General features: G+C 42.6%; 1 protein-coding gene across 1 annotated transcript in view; it reads left to right on the top strand.

The window, feature by feature from the left end:
- The first annotated feature begins 6,741 nt into the window (after nucleotides 1-6,741).
- LOC138765343 (calcium-activated chloride channel regulator 1-like) overlaps nucleotides 6,742-25,432 on the top strand; it is a 77,521-nt gene continuing 58,830 nt past the window's right edge. Inside the window, exons 1-6 of the mRNA XM_069942385.1 lie at nucleotides 6,742-6,822; nucleotides 9,218-9,451; nucleotides 9,536-9,641; nucleotides 12,367-12,455; nucleotides 12,643-12,786; nucleotides 18,240-18,390. Of these exons, the coding sequence (XP_069798486.1) occupies nucleotides 6,742-6,822; nucleotides 9,218-9,451; nucleotides 9,536-9,641; nucleotides 12,367-12,455; nucleotides 12,643-12,786; nucleotides 18,240-18,390 (805 nt within the window). The remainder of the gene's footprint in view (nucleotides 6,823-9,217; nucleotides 9,452-9,535; nucleotides 9,642-12,366; nucleotides 12,456-12,642; nucleotides 12,787-18,239; nucleotides 18,391-25,432) is intronic.

The following is a 25,432-nucleotide window of genomic DNA, read 5'->3' as shown; positions in this document are numbered from 1 at the left end:
ATGGTGGGGCAGACTTGATGGGCTGAGTGGCCTATTTTTGGCCCTATGTTTATGGTCTTGTAATAAGATGAAAACTCACAGCCATTTTCCCAGGAATGGGGAGAGTAAAACGAGAGAACAAATGTGAAAAAAACATGTAAAAAGTGCTGGAATTTTGAGTGAACAAAGAGGAGGGACTCAGCAGCACCCATGGAGACAAATGGACAGTCAACGTTTCGGGTCAAGGCCCTCTACTGAGACCAAAAGAGGAAAGGGAGATATCAAGTATGTAAAGAAGGGAGAAAAGGAGGAAGGGCTGGAGAAGGGTTAGGAGATTATAAAACATCGGTCAGAGGTGGAGAGAGTGGGGCACAGGGTTGGAGAGAAGAGTAAGATAAAGGAGAGATCGAAACAGTGGAACCAGAGAGAGGTGGGAGAGAACAAAGAACATAGAATATTACAGCACAATAGAGGCCCTTTGCCCCACAATGTTGTGCTAACCCATATATACCTTTAAAAAAAACCCTCCTTTCCACTTAGCCGTCTATTTTTCTTTCATCCATGGACCTAAGAAACTCTTAATTGCCCCTATTGTTCCAGCCTCCACCATCACCCTTGATAGGCATTCCAGGCTCCCACAGCTCTCTCTGTAAAAAAACATAGCCCTGATGTCTCACCTTCTACAGGGAGAGTTAAATAAAATTGGAAAATCTGGCTGCCCAGGAGGAATCTGATGTGTTATTCCTCACATTTATATTTGTCTTCACACTGGCAAAGGATGAGGTTGAGGACAGAGGTGTCTGTATGAGAATGGGTGGGAGGAAATAAAAGGGCTGGCAACTGGAGATTGAGTATTGATCTAGTGTCAGAGTGCACGAGCTCGACAAAGCAATCACCTGATTGTAATTACCCTCAGTGATACATCTGTCTACAATGAGGAAACAGATAGGCTTGGCGAACAAGTCTAGGTCCAGAAAATTAATGATAAGTCTTGTGAAAGATTTGATTATAGATCCAGGGAATGAAACCTATCAAGAAATTGTTCCATCACTTTGCCTGAAGTTAATTATTAATTAAGTTCCCAGACTGTCAGCGCTTTCTGCTTTCTTCAATGTTGAAGGCTATTATTACATGTTCCAAGGGTCAATGGAAAGGTGCAATAGCCACTCTGACATGTTTTTGCATGGCCTCATGTACTGCCAAACCGACCCTACCTGCAAATTGCAGGAACAGCGCTCTCCGTCACGACGCTCTCCAACCAGACAGCATTAACATTGACCTCCAATTTCCATTGACCTCCTCCCCCAAGACCCTCATTCCAATTCCCTCTGCCTTCTCTTCTCCAGTCCCCATCCCTTCCCTTCCCTTCCTTCTCTTGAGAACTACCCTCTCCTCCTATCAGCTTCTTTTTCGCCGACTCGTTATCCATCTTTGACCTCTTACCTGTTAGTCTGTGCTCCTCCCCTGGCCCTTCCTCCATCCTTCCCTTCCCCCACTGTTTTATTCAGGTGCTTGCCTGATTTTGCTTATATCTGATGAAGGCCTGAAACATTGGTGACCCTTTACTTCCTGATCCAGCACCTCTATGCATTGGACCTATGAAAGGTTTGTTTTTCATGCTCCCCAGCAAGCGGGTGCTGTGTGGGAAGGGAAACAAGTTTAATGGGTTCAAACAGCAATGAGTCTGGACACAGGAAGGATCTTTATTAAAACACACTCAAGGGGATTGCAACACTCATTTGTACACTCAATCACACAACACAGTATAATCTGTCCCTGTGTAGTGCACAGCTTACCAATGACTCCTCCAGCATTGTCCACAGTCTGTGACCTGGAGTGGAGCAGGGTTCGTCCCATGATCGAAGAGCAAAAGAAGAAGAGTTACTCCACATGGGGGACTTCATAGCTGGAGGAATGTTGAGATTATTCAAGGTGTTGGTAAGGCCAAATTTGGAATTCTATATGCAGTCTGGTCCCCAAATTATAGGAAGGATATCAATAAGATAGAGACGGTGCAGAGAAGATTTACTAAAATGTTACCTGGATTGCAGTATCTACAATACAAAGAAAGATAGATTAGACTGGGGATTTGACAGAGGTATTTAAAATTATGAGGGGGATAGATAGAGTAGATGTGAATAAACTCTTCCTTTGAGGGTAGGTGAGATTGGAACTAGGGGTCATGAGTTAAGGGTTAGGTGGTTTAGAAGTAACATAAGACGAAGCTTCTTCACACACAGAGTGGTGGCTCCGGAAGAGGTGGTTGCAGCAAGGTCAACTTTGTCATTTAGAACAAGTTGGATAAGTGCATGAATGTGAGGGAATTGGAGGGTTATGGGCAGGGTACAGGCAAGTGGGACTAGAGGAGATCACTTGACTCAGTATGGACTAGACGCATTGAGATGGCCTGGTTCCATTCTGTAATTGTTATATGGTTATATGGTCATTAAAAGGGTCAAAGGTCAGGTGTGCGCCATTGGGTGGGCAGAGTCCAACCTTGATTGGCAGGTGAAGTGACTTGCGACTAGGGTCAGATGGAGAGGTCATGTGGCCCCCCGCAATCCACATTCCAACCAGTTTCCAGAAGGAGAAGCCAAATGACCTTCCACAATCCACATCTCAGGGAAGCACAGCTAGCGGAGGGTGACACGGTTAGCACAAGAGAAGATTTTTTTTCAGATTCTTTGAGGATGTCATTGCACAGTAGGTATAGCAGTTAGCACAACACTTTCACAGCACCAGCGATCAGGTCCGGGGTTTGAAGCCTCCACTGTCTGTAAGGTGCTGTACATTCTTCCCGTGTCTGCATGGATTTTCCCCGGGGGCTCTGGTTTCATCCCACCATTCGAAACGTACCAGGGTGAGGGGGTGGGGGGGTTGTAGGTCAATTGGGAGGCACGGACTTGTGTCCAGAATGGCCTGTTACTGTGCTGTATGTCTAAATGTTTAAAAATTAAATTAAATTTTTCCATTTGGTGCTCTAGATTCTTTGGTTCTGAATGAGTTGAGAATAGAACATTTATTTAAACCCACCCAACAATAGGCATTTGATGACCTGCCTATCATAGCTGGTGTTTCAGAACTATGGCGGTATACAAGAAGAGCTGGAGAAGCTCAGCAGGACACGCAACATCTTAGTGAATAAAAAAGCAGACAACGATAAGGGGCCTGATCACCTTCCACAGGAAGACCAGAAATCAGAAGATGATCGGGTTGGGGTTGAGGGGGGGGTGGTTGATAAATGTCACAGGAATCTGAAGTAATTTGTTTCCCAAGGAGGTGCTGGGTGTATGGAATGAGCTGATGAAGGACGTGGTTGAGGCAGGTACTATTGCAATATTTAAGATTGGACGGATATGGGTTGATGAGATTGACCTAGAAACATGGTGCTGGAGAGACTCAGCAGGTCAAGAAGTGTCTTTATGTCGCAAAGGTAAAAATGCATCACCGATGTTTCAGGGTTGAGCCCTTCATCAAGGTATGGAAAAATGTCAGCAGGCATCCGAACAAAAGAGCAGGAGGGAAGGGGTGGTCGCAAAGACAGGAAGTGATAGGTGGAAAAGGGAGAGAGGAGACAGCAGTGATCAAGGGGAGGAGGGATGGCTGGGTGAAATAGAGGGGGAAAGGAGGGAGGAGAACTGGAAAGGAGAAGGAGAGGGGGACGGGGAAGAGGTGAGCTGGTTGGCAGAAACTGGAGAAGTCGATGCTAATGCCATCTGGCTGGAGAGTGTCCAGATGGAAAATCAGGTGTGGTTCCTCTAATTTGCAGGTGATCTTGGTGGGACAGTGCAGAAGGCCATGGACAGACGTGTGAGTATAGGAGTGTGACACAGAACTGAAATAGTTGGCTACTGGGACGTCTCTGTCATTGGTGCGCAGGTAGACCTTTCTCGGTACACTTGACAATAAACTTGAGCGGAATTGAACCTCTGAGAAAAAGTTCCAAGCAAGAATCAAGATACAAGATTCCTTTATTGTCACTGATGCACCATCAATAACGCCAAAAGACTGAAGTTGAACGAACTGATGGGCTTTTATTAGCTTTCCAACAAAAGCACATCCATGCTGCTCGACTGTTCTGGACTGGGCAGGGAGCTATGGAACATTCTGGAGCCTGTGGGGGGAGCCACAGGCACAGTTGGCCAATGGGTGTGCTCAAACAGACCAACATATACATACAGTGATTTACCACATTCACCCCTTGTTTTTTTCAAGGGTCCAGCAGGGTGAAGTGGTGATGCCTCAGTTACAAATTAAGTCTATCAGGTGGTCTGATTTTTTGCTGTGACCGTCATAATTCAGGCTGCTGTTATGCCGCAGAGATGGGGTCCTGGGCAATTGTCCTGTGGGCAACCATCAGCATTGGGTTGGTGGGTATAGGGCGAAAAGTCTGCTATGTGAGGTAATATGCTATGGGCCTGGTGCTTCGTGAGTGCGAAGGGATGGGGGTGGGTGGGTGTGGAGTGATCAGTGAAGGTCTCCAGGGCCCTTGAGTGTGCAAGATCCCTAATAGACGGTATCCTCAGGGTACGCCATGTAAGCATATTGGGGATGGCGTGGAGGAGGTGGACTCTTTCGACCAAAAGGTCAGACAAGGGTCCTCGCATGTTTATGCAGTAGGAATGGGCCTGGGGGAGTCATCCATGCTGGCAGCGAGATCCCAGTCTCAGATTTCCTTGGGGTGAAGTGGCTTTCCTAGCAGTACATAGAAGGGACCTGATGGAGTGGAGCTCCTCCGGGAGGACCACTTGCCAGAGGGAGCCTGGAAGGCCCCTAGACCGCAGGGCTAGGAGGACGGCCTTTCAGACCATGGGGGTCATTCCTTTCCACCTGCCCGTTCTCCTGGGGGTTATAGCTGGTGGTCCTGCTCGTGGCAATGCCTCTGGCCAGCAGGTACTGGCATAGCTCGTCGCTCATGAAGGAGCGGTTCATCCCCGGTTGCTATGAATATAGCTGGGCAAGCTGAATAGAGTGAAGAGATTGTGCAGTGCCTTGATGACTGGCAGCTGTCATGTCAGAGCAGGGGTTGGCAAACAGAAAACAGGAGTACTTGTCAATAACATTGAGGAAATACACATTGTGTTCTGTGGAGGGCAGGGGACCTTTGAATTTGATACTCAGGCATTCAAAGGGATGGGTGTCCTTAAACAACTGTGCCATGTCCAGCTGGTAGAAATGTGATTTGGACTCCGTGCAGACCTGGCAGCTTTTGGTCATTGACCTGATCTCTTCAATGGAGTACAGCAGGTTATGGGCTTTGATGAAGTAGAAGAACCTGGTAATTCCAAGGGGGCAGAGATCATTGTGAACGGCTTGTAAACAGTCAATCTGCACTTTTTTGGCACTGGTTCCATGAGATAGGGCATCAGAAAGCGCACTGAGTTTCCTGGGCTGGTACAAGGTATCGCAATTGAAGGTGGAGAGTTCGATTCTCCACCTCAATATCTTGTCATTCTTGCTTTTACCCCACTGTTGATTATTGAACGTGAACACAACAGCACATTGGTCAGTTAGCAGGATGAATCATTTAACGGGCAGGTAGTGTCTCCAGGGGCGCACTGCCTCGACAATGTCCTGGGTCTCCTTCTTAACAGAGGAGTGTCGAATTTCAGGGCCCTGGAGGGTACAGGAAAAGAAAGCATACCATACAGACCTTACCAGAAGGTAGGCGCTGACCTATTCAAATGTCAAGGGAAGGACTATCTTGTCGTCACAGACTATTACTCCCTATATCCAGAGGTGTGTAAACTGAAGACCACCACTGCAGATGCTGTAATAACAGGACTGAAAGCCATATTCTCCAGACATGGCGTGGCAAGCGAGGTCTTCACAGACAGTGGACCCCAGTTTTGCAATTTAAAGTTCTGACAGTTTGCCAAAGAGTGGGAGTTTATACAAACCACGTCAAGTCATTATTTTCCACAGTCCAATGGTCGAGTGGAAAAATAAGTACAGACAGTGAAAAGACAAGGCAAAAGACAGTGGAACAGACTTCTACCAGAGCATGCCAATATACCCCTCAATGTCGCTCGAGTGTGGTATGTAACGAGCACATCTCCTTCTGGGACGTAGGCTAAGATCAAACCTATCCATTTAGGAGAACCTCATAAAAACAAAAGAGAGGGAGAAAGTGAGGAATTTCAAAGAATAACAGAAAGAAAAGCAAAATTATTACTTTGACAGAGGAACAAAAAACCTACCGGAACTCTGCACTGGTAACCAAGTAAGGCTAAAAGACAAAACAAACTTATGGACTCAGAAGGGAACTGTCCTTAGTGAAGTCCAACCAAGATCATACACCTTTCAGTCAGATGAAGGTGCTGTTCTGCGAAGAAATCGTCGAGATCTTCAAATGGGACCAGCCACAGTGGATGAAAAGACAGATAGTGTTGAACAACCTGAATGCACATCTGAGAAGACAGCGTCTGAGGCAACAACTCAGATTCAAGGACAATCAATCAGGAGATCGTCAAGACACTTGAATCATCCTAAGAGACTCATTGTGCAAATTTAAAGGTTCCTGTTATAGAATGAAGTAGTGCTATCTTATTCGCTCTTCAAGTTTTACTGTATGTAAATGTGAACACTCAAAACAAGTTGTAAAATTGTTAACAATGGTGATAATAATGAAAATGTAAGTTCTTGGTGTCAAAGTTAAAATTGCAGAGTTATATAAAGAAAATATGTTAGTTAAAGTAAGTTACTTTTGTTTGAAGAAAGGGAGATGTAAAGAGAGTGATCGTGTTTGCAATGCAACTAGCAATGCCTTACTGTTTGATTAGACTTGGCTGCCAGCAGGAGGCTGACACGCAGATGCAGATCTGTAATGGAGGCTTTTTTTTTGTAATTCTTTATTTATCGCAAAATGAACCATATCAACCAATATATTTACAGATGCATCTCTTTAAATATTCACTGTGACATTTTTTCTCCCCTTTCCACCCCCCTCCAAAAACAGTAAATATTGGACATATAAAATACAATAAAACAATATCTTTGTACAAAAGGAATACAAATGAAAAAAAAGACGTATCATCTACTTATTCACATTAAATCTGATCGTGTTTATCTTCTTATCATTTTAGGTGGTGGTGGTCCTAGGCCTGCTCTTTCTGTTATGTTCCATATGTGAGAGATGAGTAACACTGATCTAAAAGAAAAATTAAGATTGTGAGAGATGAGTAAAACTGATATAAAAATCTGAAGATGAGGAAACTAGTATAGATATATGTGTAATGAATAAAGTCAGTATGAATAGGATAAGAATAGATATTAGAATGTAGGAAGTAAAGTTAGTCTGAATAAGGTAAGGGTCTTCGAGCCTTAGACAGAATTAGCCAGTTCTGCATATAAGAAGGTTGTAGCCCTGAGAGTCGGGAAGGTGTGAATTAGAACAAAGGCAGGTTTGTGAATAAGGACAAATAAGGACAATGACATGATGGGACACCGACAGGATACCCCCTGGTCCTCCAATCACAGAAACAGCACGTAGGCAGGCAGGATTGCCTAATGCCAAACTCATTCAGGAGGCAGAAGAATGTAAGGGGGAGGGTATTTCTATACTGAAATCAACTGTATAAAAGTTGGGTGAGCCCCAGTGTGTGTGTGTGTATTCCCAGGGTAAGGGGAAGCACCCAACTTTGCATTGTTGTATAATAAATGTTCTTTGTTCTCAATTTTTGTCTCGAGCAATTTCTGTGAAGGTACTTCTATTTCTAACATATATATAGTTCCCAGGTTTCCCCAATCATTCTAACTTTGTCTTTTAAATTATATGTGATTTTTTTCCCCAGTGGGATACACTTAAACTTGGTTGTATATTCCATTAATGTTTATAGTCATATAGTCCAACGTGGCCATCTTGTATCTTTATTTTCACTTCTTTTCCACCTCCATCCCTTTTTTCCATTACTGTTTTTTAAGTTTTCCTTTTTAATCTCAATATATGACAACGCATTTAAAACATGAAATACCCCAACAATCCCCACAAGCAATAACCCTTTAACCCCAAATGAACCTCCCCTGCTTGGATTGCCTCCTGTCCCTTGATGGCAACCACAACTCCCCTTTCCATTCGGTTTGCGAACTTTACTTGCAAGCATCAACCGATTTCGCAGTGACCCTTATTCTCCAGGCCCCCCCAGAGAACACTATTTTCCTATACATAACAAAGCTCTCTTTCTTCTTCCCCTTCTCTTATCCATCTTTATATATACATTATCTTAACTTTATATTTTTACATATTTTTGTTTATTTTCTTCGTGTCACTCCTCCTCCTCTCTTCTCCTGTCCTGCAAGTGTTCAGCAAATCCTTGGGCTTTCTTTGGGTCTGAAAACAGTCTATTCCGTTCCCCAGGAATGAATACTTTGAGTCCTGCTGGATGTCTTAATATAAAGTTATACCCTTTCTTCCATAAGATTGTTTTTGCTGTGTTGAATTCCTTCCTCTTCTTTAAAAGTTTGAAGCTTATGTCCGGGTAAAAAAATATTTTTTGTCCCTTATATTCCAACGGCTTTTGTCTTCTCTAACCTTCTTTCTTGCCTACTCCAGTATGTTTTCTCTTGTCGTATATCTTAGAAATTTTACCAATATGGATCCTGGTTTTTGATGTGGCAGTTTGGTACTAGCGCTCAATGCACCCTTTCTATTTCTTCATGTGAATCTGTCGTTCCCAGCACCTTCGGGATCCATCCTTTTATAAATTCCTTCATATCTGACCCTTCTTTGCCTTCTTTCAGGCCCACTATTTTTGTTGTTTCACCTATTGTAGTTTTCCAATACTTCAATTTTTTGTGACAATAAATCTTGTGTCTCTAATTTTTTTTTTCACTTTCTTACAACTTCCCTCTTAAATCATTTATCTCCATTTCTTCAGCAGCTTCTCGTTCCTCCACATTTTCTACTCTTCCCTATTTCAGTCATGACCAACTTGAAGCTTTGCATTCTATCTTCAGCTCTTTTAATTTTTCTTTTGATTGAACTAAATTCTAACGATAGCCATTCTTTTAATGACCTCATTTGTTCTTTGAAAAAGGCTTTATCTAAACTTCGTCCTATTTTACCTTCTACTTTCCTTTGAAATTCTTGGTCTTCCTCCTCCTCTTCTGTGTCTGTATCTCTGTCTGTGTCATCTTCTTCTCTTCTCTGTATCTTTGTATCTTCATCCTTCTCTGGTGAGCTGCTCCTGTATCCTTGTTGAGCCTCCAGCTGGTGGGTCTCCTGTTGTTGGGCCTCCAGCTGGTGTGTTTCCTGTTGTTGGGCTTCCAGCTGCTGTGTCTCCTGCTGTTGGGCCTCCTATCGCAGGTCATCCCCCTGCCAGTCACCCCGTTGCCGCTCATCCTCTTCCTGCCCTTCATTCTCTTTCTCACCACTCTTCTTTTCTTCTTTCTTGTTTGCTTCCCACAGCCGAACGCCCCAATACTAGGTGTCTCTCAGCTGGCCGCTCCTCAGCTGAGTCCCCCTCCCACCAGTGTTAACCTTTTCTTTTACTTGCGCACTGCACATGTGCAACTCTTCGCGCATGCGCAGTTGTGCACCTCTTCTTGGCTCTGATAGCCATTTTTGAAGTCCGCTGGTCGGGAGGACACTTCTCCTCTGGGGACTCACCAACATCGGAGATCGGTCGCTCCTCTCCATGGTGGCTCTCTGCTCCGATGTGCAAGTAAGCCCTTCTTCTTTCTTCTCCAGTGATTTTCCTTCTTTCCTTTTCTCTGTTATTCTTACTTTCTCTCTTTTGGGTGCCATCTTCTGTCTCTTCTCTGTAACTTTCTCTTTCTCTTCCTCTATTTTATGTTTATTGAGCTCTGTTTTTTCAAACTTTTTTTTGTTTTCTCTGGAGAGGGCTGGTTCCACCCGACCAGCCACTACCCCATCATGTGACTCCCCCTTTGTAATGGAGGCTTGAAGCCTCATGTGCTTTTTATATCAACTTTAAAGTAAAGAATGTTTTTCTTCATTCATGTGTTGTCTAAGAACTCATATGAAAACAAGATGAAACAACAAGGGATCTCTGAAGAAATCCCTTGGTGCCTGTCAATTTGACCATCACCAGTGGTCTGCTCTAGCCTTTGATCATGTAACCTGGCAACACTCCATTCACCCTTATGAGAAGGGTTTCATTTAAAAAAATACGTATCAATTTAATCCAGTTGGTACGATGTTGGAAAGTTAAGCAGTAAATTATTCAGAACATTTCTAAATTGGAAGAATCTAAAAAAATGTGATTTAGGTAATTATATTTATTGGATAATTGTTCAAAAGACATTAAGCTACCATCTATAAACAAATCTGAAAAAGAGAAGATTCCTTTAACTTTCCAAAAAGAGAAGGCTTGATCAATTATAGATGGTTGAAAAAAATAATTAAGAGAAATGGTGCTACATAAAATATATTTTTTAAAGAACTTGTGAAATTGAAACCAAATCTGTAATGGATGCTTAAGTAATGGGTTGAAGATATGTTGACTAATCTTAGAAAAAGAAAGACTTTCTCCCAATAAAGTGGCCACTGAATACCTCTGCACAGAATTCAATTCCAAATCTACCCAAAAAAGGGCATTCTAAAAAGATTAGAATCACTCAATACCGTACAAAGTTGGGGGTGGGAGGTTAAGTTTATTAATAAAGCATTTAACAAACTCAGTGGTGGAACCATTTGGACCTGGCACTCCACCAGACTGAAGGGAAGAAATTGCTTTAAAAATTTCAATCTCTGAAATTGGAGCTTCAAGTAAAAGTTGATCATTAGGAGAAATTTTTGGGACATTGAACTGCTGCAGGAATCTATCCATGGAGAGGAAATAGTCATTAAACTCAGATTTATATAAATCACCACCTACGGCTCCTAGAACGCTTCCACCAGCGTTGTCTCCGCTCCATCCTCAACATCCATTGGAGCGCTTACATCCCTAACGTCGAAGTACTCGAGATGGCAGAGGTCGACAGCATCGAGTCCACGCTGCTGAAGATCCAGCTGCGCTGGATGGGTCACGTCTCCAGAATGGAGGACCATCGCCTTCCCAAGATCGTGTTATATGGCGAGCTCTCCACTGGCCACCGTGACAGAGGTGCACCAAAGAAAAGGTACAAGGACTGCCTAAAGAAATCTCTTGGTGCCTGCCACATTGACCACCGCCAGTGGGCTGATAACGCCTCAAACCGTGCATCTTGGCGCCTCACAGTTTGGCGGGCAGCAACCTCCTTTGAAGAAGACCGCAGAGCCCACCTCACTGACAAAAGGCAAAGGAGGAAAAACCCAACACCCAACCCCAACCAACCAATTTTCCCCTGCAACCGCTGCAATCGTGTCTGCCTGTCCCGCATCGGACTTGTCAGCCACAAACGAGCCTGCAGCTGACGTGGACTTTTTACCCCCTCCATAAATCTTCGTCCGCGAAGCCAAGCCAAAGATATAAATCAGATTAGAATTCCTGAAATATCTTTATTAATTTCAACATGATCAACCACAGTGCTACCATCATTTTTTTTAATGAATTTTAATAACCTGTCTTTTGGCCATAGCTGCTTTTAATTGACCAGCTAACAACTTACCTGATTTATCCCCATGTACATAATACTGACTTTTATGTTCAAGAAGTTGGTTTTCATTAGGGTATGTCAAAAGTAAATCATTTGAATTTGAAGTTCTACCCTTTCCTTATAAAGATCAGCATTAGGCATCCTTGAATATACAGTTCCCTGACAATTTTTTCAATCCATAGCAATAATTCTTCCTTAATCATTAAACTTGTTTTTAACTTTTCAGATCAATATAACACAATAAACTTGAGTTGTGGGATCATGGAGTCACACCACATAGAACAGGCCCTATAGCCCAACTTGTCTGTGCTAACCAAGTTGGCATTCGGGCTAGTTTCATTTGTGGGCTTTTGGTCCATATATACAGTACCCATCAATCTATCCAAATGTCTTTTGAGCATTTGTATAGCTTCCTCTGGCTGCTCATTCCAGATGTGGACTGCCCTCAGGTTAAAAAAAAAAGCTAATTCTGGTTGGCAAAGAGCAGAATTTTTAATTTGAACTGCTTTCTCCCTTGCTCCTCCCTTAAATTTCCTTCCTTTTGAATTTTTGCTCCAGTATTTTACAGCTCATACCTTGCCTTGCACAAATCCTCGGTACACAGTGCAATAATGTTATCAGCAAACAGGCTGTCATAATACTTTCTACAAATACTCTTTGGACCCAGAAACCATCGTTTAAAATCTTTAACATTTAAGGCTATAGCAATTAATCAATGATAGATTGCAAGTGTTGTCTCCAATGCAGGAAGCTTTTAAGTACTACATTTCAGAACCAGGATGGTGTTTCTAAAAACTTTACATTTAGCGTTCAGCTGTCTGCTGTATACTTTTATTTCAAACTGTTCAGGAATAAAGTTGGTGAATAATGGATATAGAGACATTATTATCGCTATTAACCCTGGTGTTTTTGATGAAAATCTTATCGAGAGCATTAAGGTAAGGTGTTCACATCTGAAGTAACCTCACAACCACTGCTTAGTGGCATGGCATGCTCTTTTTGTGGAATTTAATAGCAGGATTTGGAGAGATGAGGTAGGGTAAAAGGATTGTGTTCTCTACCCCCTACACCATTCGGTTACGTTGCCGTGAGCTGTTGATTTTTAATCCTGTGTTTACTTTGCAGGAAATGGTGCGTGAAGCTTCCATCTATCTACACCAGGCCACCAAACAGCAATTTTATTTTTCAGAGGTAAAAATTCTGCTGCCTTTTACCTGGACGATTAACTCCAACTTGGTTCAAAGATTAAGGACTCAAACTTATGCAAAGGTAAGAATGGATGGGCGGCAGATGAAACACTTCTAATTTTAGGTAGCTTCACCTCGTCTGCCAGCTCTTCTTAACCTCCTACTCTTCTGACCTTTCTCCCCATCCCTCCCACGATCTCTTGCTCTCCATCTGACCTCTCCCACCTTCTGTCCAAAAATGTATCACCCTGTAGCCCCTCCCCACTTCTTTCCCCTTCACATATGTAATATCACCAACCCATTCCCCCCTCCACCCCCTCTTACTTTAGACTTGATGAAGGGTCCTGACTATTTTTATCTACAGATTGTACCTGAATACCTCCAGCATCTCATTGTTTGCTTTTGTCCCTTCTCCTGTAACCTATTCACAAGGAAATGGGTTTTGTACTGAAATTCTGTCACCACTAAATTGAAGAAGCTCAGAAGAAATTTCTAGTGACAGTTTTTCCTCCATGTAATTGATCATCTTCTGCCACAAATCAGGGTAATTCTCCTGGAGTAAATCAGGGTAGAACTCGTCAAAATAAGAGACACAAAAGTCTATATTGCCAGGTAAAGATTATGTGCTAAAAGCCTCCAAACACAACCAAGAATAATGGGATACCAAGGACAAAAATGGTGAATGGCAGTTCCTTGAGATCAAGAATGACTTTGTTGCACCCTGGATCTCTGGAAGGGTCCCAGCTGATGGCAGCTCTGACTTCTTTGAAATTCTGGGAAAGTTGTGAAATCCTAAAAAAAACTTGGACATACAGCACTGTAATGGTCCATTTTGGCCCTCGAGTCCGTGCTGCCCAATTTACACCCGATTAACCTACACCCCCGGTATGTTTTGAATGGTGGGAGGAAACCGGAGAAAACCCACGCAGACATGAGGAGAATGTACAAGCTCCTTACACTCAGTATGGGACTTGACACCACCCCCCCCCCCCACCAGTCCAGCTTCGATCGCTGGCACTGTAAAGGTGTTGGGCTAACCGTTACATCAACCATGCCACCCTGCCAGATGCTTGATTGCAGGTGGAAGGCAAATGTTCTCACAGTAAACAGGATTCTGAGGTACAACCATGCGAAGGTGGACAACCCTGGGAATGCGGAACAAGTTCTAACAGCAGAAAGAGAGTCAGGCATGAGGGTGGATCAAGAAAATGCTGGGGTCGAAGTCAGTGCTCAAAAAGTGCTGGAGAAGGTCAGCAGATTATGCAGCATCCATAGGAGTCAAAAGCCAGTCGATGTTTCAGCCCTGAGCCTTTGGTCAGGAATTTTATTTCTGTTAAAAGGCTCAACCCCAAAATAATGGTTACCTTTCACTTGCTATGTATGAAACATAGAAACAGAAAAGAGGTGTAGAAGTCGGCCATTTGGCCCTTAAAGCCAACACCGTCATTCATTTTGATAATGGTTGATCATCCATTCAGTACCCTGTTCCAGCTCTCTCTCCATACCCCCTGATCCCCCTAGTCACAAGTACTAAATCTAACTCTCTCTTAAATATAGCTATGGAACCGGCCTCAATCACTTCCTGTGGCAGAGAATTCCATAAGTTCACCACCTCTGAGTGAAAAAATTCTTCCTCATCTCAGTCCTAAAGGACTTTCCCTTTATCCTTAAACTGTGACCCCTGTTTCTTAGACTTGCTCAACATTGGGAACAATCTTCCTGCATCTAGCCTGTCAAATCCCTTAAGAATATTGAACGTTTCTATTAAATCTCCTCTTAATCGTCTAAACTCCAGTGAGTACAAGCCCAGTCGTTTTAGCCTTTCTTCATATGCAAGTCCCCCCATCCCTGGTATCAATCTGGTCAACCTTTTCTGCACTTTCTCCATGGCAATGATGTCCTTCCTCAGATAAGGAGACCAAAACTGAACACAATACTCCAAGTGAGGTCTCACCAAGGCCCTATACAACTGCATTAATACCTCTCTGCTCCTGTACTCGATTCCTCTTGATATGAACGCCAACATACCATTCGCCTTTTTTACTGCTTGCTGCACCTGCCTGCCCACTTTTAATGACTGATGCACAGCGACACCCAGGTCTCTCTGCATCTCCCCTTTTCCTAATTGGATACTATTAAGATAGTACTCAGCCCTCCCATTCTTTCCTCCAAAGTGGATAACCACACATATCCACATTATATTGCATCTGCCATGCATTTGCCCACTCACCCAAACTGTCTAAGTCACCCTGCACACTCTTAACAGCCTCTACACAGCTTACAATGCCACCCAGCTTCGTGTCATCTGCAAACTTGGAAATCATGTTTTCTATTTCCTCATCTAAATCATTAATATATATATTGTAAGTAACTGGGGTCCCAGCACTGAGCCTTGTGGTACCACACTAGTAACTGACTGGCATTCTGAAATGTACCTGTTTATTCCTACTCTTTGCTTCCTATCCATCAACCAATTCTCTATCCACCTCAATACCATATCCCCTATACCGTGTGCCTTAAGTTTGTATAGTAATCTCCTGTGTGGGACCTTATCAAAAGCCTTCTGAAAATCCAGGTAACCCACATCTACTAGTTCTCCCCTATCCACTCTACTAGTTACATCCTCAAAATTAGATTAGTCAGACACGATTTTCCCTTCATAAAACCACGCTGGCTCTGACCAATTAATTCACCACTTTCCAGATGTGCTGCAATCACATCTTTAATAACTGACTCTAACATTTTCCCCACTACCGATGTCAAGCTAACCGGTCTATACTTCCCTGATATCTCTTTCCCTCCCTTTTTAAAAAGTGGAGTTACATTAGCTACCCTCCAGTCCTCAGGAACTACTCCAGAATCTAAAGAGTTTTGAAAAATTATCAACAATGCATCCACTATTTCATGGGCTACTTCCTTTAGCACTCTGGGATGCAGACCATTTGGCCCTGGGGACTTATCTGCCTTTAATCCCTTCAATTTATCCAACACAACCTCATAACTTACACTTATTTTCCCCAGTCCTTCCGTCACATTAGCCCCATGGTCCCCTATTATTTCTTGAAGATTATTCATATTTTCCCTAGTGAAGACCGAACTAAAATAGTTATTTAATTGGTCTGCCATGTCCTTATTCCCTATGACCAATTCACCTGTTTCTGACTGCAAGGGACCCACATTTGTCTTTACTCATCTCTTTCTCTTTACATATCTATAAAACCTTTTGCAGACATTTTTTATGTTCCCTGCCAACTTTCTCTCATAATCTCTTTTGCCTTTCCTGATTAATCCATTTGTCTTCCTCTGTAGAACTCTGAATTTCTCCCAATCCTCTGGTATTCTGTCTTTCCTGGCTAGTCTATACGCTTCCTCTTTACACTTGATACTCTCCCTGATTTCCCTTGTTATCCAAGGATGTACTACCCTCCTTGAGTTATTCTTTTTCTAAACCGGGATGAACCAATGCTGTATTTCATCCAGGTGATCCTTAAATGCTTGCCATTGCCTTTCTACAGTTAATCCTTTAAGTAACATTTGCCAATCTAACTTAATCAATTCGCATTTCATACCCCCAAAGTCACCCTTCTTTAAGTTCAGAACCTGAGTTACAGAATTAACCCTGTCACTTTACATCCTAATGTAAAATTCCACCATATTGTGGTCACTTTTGCCCAAAGGGCTTCGCACAACAAGATTGTTAACTAACCCTTCCTCATTACTCAGAACCCAGTCTAGAATGGCCTGTTCCCTTGTTGGTTCTTCAACATACTGGGTTAGAAAATTATCTCGTATACCTTCTAAGAAATCGTCCTCATCAGTACCCTTACCAATTTGCTTCATCCAGTCTATATGGAGATTAAAGTCACCCATTATAATTGCCTTGCCTTTGTTGCATGCATTTCCAATTTCCTGTATAATGCCATCCCCAACCTCTCTACTACTGTTAGGTGGTCTATATACAACTCCCACTAATGTCTTCTGCCCCCTTGCATTTTGCAGCTCTACCCACATTGATTCCACATCATTCAAGCTAACATCCTTCCTTTCTATTGCTTTTAACTCCTCTCTAACCAACAATGCCACCCCACCTCCTTTTCCTTTCTATCTGTCCCTCCTGAATATTGAAAATCCATGAATGTTAAGCTCCCAGCCTTGGTCCCCTTGAAGCCACGTCTCTGTGATCCCAACTATATCATGGTCATTTACAGCTATCTGCACATTCAAATCATTCCGCGTGACCTGCTGAGTTCCCCAGCACCTTTGTGCACTGTACTGAAATCTAGCATCTTCAGGTGTGAGGGTCAGTCTATAGAGTGAACCTTGCAAGATTTTATGATTACAGCCTTTTGAAGGTGCACATTTGCTCCCATATGATTTGGGGGACAAATATGTGCATGTGTGTCCATCACTTTACACTTTATTTATAATTTTGGAAGTCCCAGGTACCTATTTGATCTCATAGAGATTGTGAGGCTCTGGATTAGCATGGACATCAAAGGATACTGAGAGAAGGCACAGTTAATGTAATGGTTAGTGCAATGCTGTTACAGCTCCACCGACCCGGGTTCGAATCCAGCACTGCCTGTGAGGAGCCTGTACTTTCTCTCCGTGACCAGCGTGGATTTTCTCCAGGTGCTCCGGTTTCCTCCCACCCTTCAAAATGTATGGGGGTTTGTAGATTAACAGGGTGTAATTGCACAGCATGGACTCATGGGATGGAAGGGTCTGTTTCCGAGCTGTATGTCAACATTTTTACATTTTAGAAAGGCAAGAGAATTCAAAATGCGGAAGTAGACTCAATGGGTCAAACTGCCTAAACCCACACCCATGTATCATGGTGGGACTAGTGTTGGTGGGACAATTTGGGTGGTGTGCGCAGGTTAGGCTGAAGGACCTGTTTTCACACTCTATCACTCATAACCTTAGGCAAAGTGAAGATCGAAGCTTTGGGTCAGGCCCCCTTGCCAAAAACATCAGCCATCCTTTCCCTGATAAGAATTGGGAAGAATTGGAGAACTGGATGGCTTTTATTATGAAACATTAAGGGGAACTCCTCTCCCCCTTCCTCCTTCCCCCCCCCCCAGGTGATTCAGGCACCTGCCTACATTTTGCTCAAGTCCCCTTCTCACCACCATTTTTTTTGGACGCAGGCCCACATTTTTCTCATATTTTGACCAAGGGCTCAAGATGGAACGTTGGTGATGTATCTTTATCTTTGCTGTAAAAGTACACTGTTTGACCTGCTGAGTTTCTCCAGCGTTGTGTGTTCACATCAAGGGGTTGATCAAGGCACAAAACATCATCTCAAGGGTACAACAAATGTAAGAATACATTTTGAAACAAAAACCAAAGTAATTAACGAGAGCACTTCCACTTACAAAGCCCCTCCAACCTCCCACCTCAGAGAGCATTCAGGAAAGGTCTAATTTAAATTGCTACTGTACATTTGTATGTCTGCACAAGAGAATATTCTACTTTGTAAGGGTATGGTCAGACAGAGACGTTCACATGGACGCATGCAATTTTCTTTCTTAGGCGGATGTGATTATTGCTGAGCCATCCCTTAAACATGGAGACACCCCGTACACCCGACAGTATGGAGGCTGTGGGGAGAAAGGCCGGTACATTCACTTCACCCCCAACTTCATCCTCAATGACAGTCTGGCTTCAGCTCATGGCACAAGAGGTAAACAATTTTAAGTTAAGAAGCTGAAGCGTATAGTTTGAGCATGAGATTACTTCGAAACTTGAACTGAGCGTTGTGAACCTATCTCACTATTCCATTATAGAGATTCAACCCTTAAAAATCTCACCAAAGAAAAATTTGCAATGTTCTTTTTGACTTTTATGCCCCAAATCAGAATTAAGATGGAGTTCCTTTCAGAGGTAGAAATATCTGAACTAAATTTTGAATTATATTCACAAAAGCACAAATCTGTGCAATTTCTTTTCTCATAATATATTGAAGTTCGAGGCTATTATTTGCTGCCCACTCTTCACTTATAAGCCTTGTGGGTCATTAATAAATAACATCTTTAATTGAACGAAGCTGCTAACAAGATCAATAATATCACAGATTTTAATTTTGATGAAGAGTCCCCAATATTGAATGCCTTAAGAAATCCATGTAAAATGCAATGCAGTTTTTAGTAAACTCCAAAATTGCAGTTTATTTTACAGAACCTACACTTTCCAATTCACGTCTAATTAACTAAATATTTTCGATGTGTGCTCTCAATCTGTTTGTACAGATTGTACTAATTTTCCCAACAGATATCAATGTGACAAGTCCCGAGATTCTTGATTCTTGCTCTCATTACATTACAAAATTGTAATCTATAGGGGTAAGTTCTGGTCCAAGAAAACTTGGGAAGATTATGCTTAATGTTCCTGTAATTGTTTTCACTCTATTTTCTGTAGGGAGCGGGAGTGGTGAGTTCTAGTGGGTTTTCTGTCTACTGCCTCTTTTTTTAATCTGATTTCCTTCCTTATATTCGAGCCATAGAACATTACAGTACAAAAACAGGCTCTTCGGCCTGTCTAGTCTGTGCTGAACTATTATTCTGCTTTGACCCATTGACCTGCACCCGGACCTTATCCCTCTCATCCATGTTCCTGTCCAAATTTTTCTTAAATGCCAAAATTAACCCTGCATTCACCACTTCACCTGGTAGCTCATTCCACACTCCCATCACTCTCTGCATGAAGAATTTCTCCTAATGTTCTCTATGAAGGTTTCACCTTTCACCCTTAACCCATGCCCTCCAGTTCTAGTCTCACCCAGTCTCAGTGGAAAAGCCTGCTGGCATTTCCTCTGTCTATATCCCTCATAATTATGTGTTGTAGGAACACTACGTTCCAGTGAATCGGCTGCCAAACAACATGACGTTATGACATGGTGACGACATTAGGACATGTAACATGGGGTCTTTTTAAAAGGCTGAACGCATTTGTAAAGTAAACAGTTTTGCTTGAACTTCCTCGCCACTGTGTTTCGTTAATCTGTCCTCTTGAATTACCCACTGGGATATTAGTGGCTACAATTAGTTACTTTGACGGGCCCAAAATGAAATTTAGGACCAGTGATGGATAACGCGGCAGTATCCCTAAAACCGCCTGTCTTCTGGACATCCCAACCCGATGTCTGGTTCGGGCAGGCAGAGGCACATTTCAACATCAGAAAAATAGAGGTGGACACCACCAAGTATTACCATGTGGTGAGCGCCTTGGACCAGGACACAGCTGGCCACATTGTGGATTTCCTTCGGGAACCACCACCACCACACAGCAATTATGAGGTACTCTTCCTATGTATTTACGGGCTCTCCCAGAGTGAGTGAGCTGTGCAGCTCTTCCACATCGACGGCCTGGGAGATCGCGCCCCTTCAGAGCTTATGGGTGACTTGTTGGCACTGGCAGACGGCCACAAGCCGTGTTTGCTCTTTGAATAGCTACTTCTGTAATAATAGAGATCACGGTTGCAATGCAACTAGCAATGCCTTACTGTTTGATTAGACTTAGCTGCCAGCAGAGGGCTGAAACACACACACAAGATGCAGATCTGTAATGGAGACTTGCAGCCTCATGGCCTGCCTCATGGTGCTGTTTACAACAACTTTAAAGTAAAGGATCTCTTCCTTCATCCATATGTTGTCTAAGAACTCACACGTACAAACACAAGATGAAACATGGTGTCGGAAGTGGGATGAAGGAAATTAGAAGGAAATACTTTAAAAGGTAAAATCTAAAGTCAGCAACTGGTCACTGAAGAGAGGATAATGAAGTGAAAAATAGAAGGATTACATCCACCAGCAAAACTTCAACTGTCAGGTAATGTGGCTAAAAATTGGAACAGATTTAAACAGCATTTTGGATTGTATTTAGTGGTGGTCAGAGCTGATGAGAAAATTGATAATGTGAAAACGTCAGTTTTCTTACATGTCGTGGGTAATGAAGCCCTGGAGGTGTACAAAAACTTCACATTTGCTGCTGAAGGAGACAAAATGAAACTGGAAAATATAATGGAACAGTTTGAGGCATACTGCATACCTAAATGTAATGTGATGTTTGAGAGGCACAGATTTTTCACATGTGTACAAAAAACAGAAGAAAATATTGATCAGTATGTGACTGAATTGAGAAACAGAAGCAAAACTTGTGAATTTGGTGGACTGACCGACTCGCTGATAAAAGACAGACTTGTGTCAGTATTCTAGATAATAGTCTAAGGGAAAGACTGCTAAGAGAGCAAAATTCAGACCTGGAAAAAGCCATAGCACTCTGTAGGGCTACAGAAACTGTAAAACTGCAGGCAAAAGAGCTGTTCAGTGAAACTAGCTGCAACATAAATGCAGTGAGCAAGAACTGAGACCTCGTTGGGAAAAGTGAAGGAGAGACAGTCTATGATGAACTCATGAAGGAGTACAATTACCTATTTCAGGATCTAGGCTGCCTTCCAGGAGAACACATGATCAGAGTGGATAAACATGGCCACCGATAATACATCTATGTAGAAAAGTTCTATTTGCACTTCAAAAGCAGCTAAAAGCAGAGTTGGACAGGATGGAAAGCCTGAACATGATTCAGAAGATAGATGAGCCAATGGAGTGGGTGAGCTCACTTGTCATGGTGGACAAAAAGAATGGAAAGCTTAGAATTTGCCTGGATTCAAGAGCAATAAAGAGAGAACACTTTAAGTTTCCGGCGCATGAAGAAATCATGCTACAGTTTGCAAATGCAAAGTTTTTCAGCATGTTAGATGCATATCCAACCTCTCAGAAAAGATGGCTATCAGAAAAAAACATTGAATGGGAGTGAAATCATGAACATGAAAAGTCATGGAGCGAACTAAAGAAACTGCTCACAGAGGAACCAGTTCTGAGGTTTTACGACCCAGCGAGACCCATCAAGATATCATCAGATGCATCACATAGTGGGATTGGTGAAGTCCTTCTGAAAAAATATGATGACTGGCAACCCATTGCATCTGCATCACGCTCAATGACAGACGTGGAGATGCGATCGGCTCAAATTGAAAAGGAGCTGCTCAGCATCACATACGTCTGTGAAAGATTTCATCAGCTTGTGTAAGGACAAGCAAACAGTGTAGAGACTGACCATAAGCTATTGATTGCATTGTTCCAAAAGCCATTTAATGAATGTCCACCTAGAATACAAAGAATGATAATTAGGCTGCAATGCTATACACTGAATGTGACATACACTCCAGATAAGCTAAAGTACACAGCAGACATGTTGTCTAGAGCTATTGACAAGAGAGAGCCTGCAGACACCAAAATGGATGAAGATGTGACTACCTTCATGGACATGATCACTGCCCATAGCAGATGCAAAAATGAAGCTCATAAAGTCAGAGAAAACAAAGATGAAACACTGAGACAACTGAGAAAAAACATCTTGGATAGATGGCTCAACATGAAGCAGGACTGCTCATGCAACGTTTCAGAGTAGTGGAACTGCAGGGCGGAACTATCAGTGGTTGAAGACATCATCTATAAAGGAACCAAAATCCTATCCCAAAGAGTCTGAGAAAAGAGATGCTAAAAAAGATCCTTGGAGGACATCTCGGAATTGAAAAGTGTAAGATAAGAGCACGAGAGGTGATGAACTGGCCAAGAATCTACAATTATAGAGCAAATGAGGTCAAACTGTACAATATGCCAGCAATATCAAGCAAGCAATTGTGCAGAACCACCAAAGCCACACCCAACATCATACAGACCTTACCAGCAGGTAGGCGCTGACTTATTCGAATGTCAAGGGAAGGACTACCTTGTAGTCACAGACTATTACTCCCTGTATCCAGAGGTGTGTAAACTGAAGACCACCACTGCAGATGCTCTAATAACAGGTATGAAAGCATATTCTCCAGACATGGTGTGGCAAGCGAGGTCTTCACAGAAAGACCCCAGTTTTGCAATTTAAAGTTCCAACCATTTTCCAAAGAGTGGGACGTTGTATACACCACGTCAAGTCTTCATTTTCCAATGGTCTAGTGGAAAAATCAGTACAGACAGTGAAAAGACTGATGAACAAGGCAAAAGACAGTGGAACGAATGTCTACCAGAGCATGCTAGTATACCACTCAACACCGCTCAGCACAACTCCTTATGGGACGTAGGCTAAGATCAAGACCAAATTCAGGAGAACCTCCAAAAAACAAAAGAGGGGAAGAAAATGAAGAAGTTCAAAGAATGGAAAGAAAAGCAAAAGTATTACTTTGACAGAGGAACAAAAAGCCCACCGGACTCCACACTGGTGGCCAAGTAAGGCTAAAAGGCAAAACAAACTTATGGACTCAGAAGGGAACTGTCCTTAGTGAAGTCCAACCAAGATCATACACCATTCAGACAGATAAATGAAGAACTCATCAAGATCTTCAAATGGGACCTGCCACAGTAGAGGGAAAGACGGATACTGTTGAACAACCTGAATGTACATCTGAGAAGACATCATCTGAGGCAACAACTTAGATTCAAGGAAAATCAATCAGGAGATCGTCAAGACATCTGAATCCTTCTAAGAGACTCATTGAGCAAGTATAAAGACTCTTGTTATAGAATGAAGTAGTGCTATCTTATTCTCTCTTTAAGTTTTAATGTATGCAAACGTGAAGACACAAAACAAGTTTAAAAAATGTTAACAATGTTGATAATGATGAAAATGTAATAAGTTCTTGGTGTTAAAGGTAAAATTGCAGAGTTATATAAAAGAAAACGTTAATTAAAAGTAAGCTACTTTTGTTTTAAGAAAGGGAGATGTAATGAGAGTGATCATGGTTGCAAAGCCACTAGCAATGCCTTGATTAGACTTGGCTGCCAGCAGGAGGCTGACACACACATACACAGGGTGCAGACTTGCAGCCTCATGGCTTGCCTCATGGTGCTGTTTACAACAACTTTAAAGTAAAGAACCTTTTCCTTCATCCACATACAAATACAAGATGAAACAACTTATAGATCATTTGCCAGTAGGTATCTGCCTCATGTTATCCAACAAGGATTTCAGCGACTCTTGAGCAGTGGCTGTATGAGTGGACATCCTACGGCGCGTGAAGCAGCAGAGTGTGAAGCCCATCAAAATAAATGCTGCATCACCCCCCCCCAATGCTGAGTCACACCCACCCCCAAGACAAGACATGAACCTTCATGTCGCAATGATGAGAACATGGTCTCTACCGCTCAGTCGTACTCAGAGACTAGCAGCTGGAGCTTCTATTACCAACATTGGGGTGCCCACAAATCCCGTGCTCCTTGTGGTTTCTTGGGAAATGCCTAGGCCAATAGTTGATAATGACTATGGCAGCTGGCCCTCCAAACAGCCTGCTTTATGTCTGGGATGATCTCTCAGTTGAATATGTTGTTTTATAAATAAACAAAAATCCGGTCTTTTCAATAATAAAGAATTCAATCTCTATAAACTACATGTTGTTTTTCTACAATTTCCAACTCAATTAAAAGAGGAAAATGCTCAGATAATAATCTAGGCTTATATCCACAGCAGTGAGCAAGAAAAAAATCAATTCTAGAGAACGTATCATATCTACTAGAATAAAAAGAATAATTCCTTCCTTAGGCATCATATTCATCATATTCCTTATTCATCTCCATATATCAATTATCAATATTTTAGCTGCTTTTGATTTCACTATATGTCTTGAAGACTTCTCTAATATAGGATCTAAACAAAAATTAAAATCACCAACCGCTAAAACATTTTCATGTACATTCACTAAATTTATAAAAGTATTTTGTATAAATTTCTGATCATCCAAATTTGGTGCATAAATATTTAATATTCTTCAGGAAACATTTGACAATTTACTATAAGATACCTTCCTGCTAGATCTTGGATTTTAACTGGTAAATTTTTCTTAAGTAAAAATTGCCACTCCCTTAGCATTAGAATTAAATGTAGAAAAAGCTACTTGACCTACCCAATCTCTTTCCAATTTTAAATGTTCACTTTCAGTTAAATGATTCTCCTTTAAATGGGCAATATCCACCCCTAATTTCTTAATATACGCTAATGCCCTCTTTCTTTTTATGTGTCTATTAATCCAATTAATATTAATCTCTTTGGCTTGGCTTCGCGGACGAAGATTTATGGAGGGGGTAAAAAGTCCACGTCAGCTGCAGGCTCGTTTGTGGCTGACAAGTCCGATGCGGGACAGGCAGACACGATTGCAGCGGTTGCAGGGGAAAATTGGTTGGTTGGGGTTGGGTGTTGGGTTTTTCCTCCTTTGCCTTTTGTCAGTGAGGTGGGCTCTGCGGTCTTCTTCAAAGGAGGTTGCTGCCCGCCAAACTGTGAGGCGCCAAGATGCACGGTTTGAGGCGTTATCAGCCCACTGGCGGTGGTCAATGTGGCAGGCACCAAGAGATTTCTTTAGGCAGTCCTTGTACCTTTTCTTTGGTGCACCTCTGTCACGGTGGCCAGTGGAGAGCTCGCCATATAACACGATCTTGGGAAGGCGATGGTCCTCCATTCTGGAGACGTGACCCATCCAGCGCAGCTGGATCTTCAGCAGCGTGGACTCGATGCTGTCGACCTCTGCCATCTCGAGTACTTCGACGTTAGGGATGTAAGCGCTCCAATGGATGTTGAGGATGGAGCGGAGACAACGCTGGTGGAAGCGTTCTAGGAGCCGTAGGTGGTGCCGGTGGAGGACCCATGATTCGGAGCTGAACAGGAGTGTGGGTATGACAACG

Source organism: Narcine bancroftii, chromosome 5 (genome assembly GCF_036971445.1).
Source record: "Narcine bancroftii isolate sNarBan1 chromosome 5, sNarBan1.hap1, whole genome shotgun sequence".
In the NCBI taxonomy this organism is placed as follows: Eukaryota; Metazoa; Chordata; class Chondrichthyes; order Torpediniformes; family Narcinidae; genus Narcine; species Narcine bancroftii.
The sequence above is the reverse complement of the archived record's forward strand: the minus strand, read 5'-3'. Positions and strand labels throughout refer to the sequence as shown.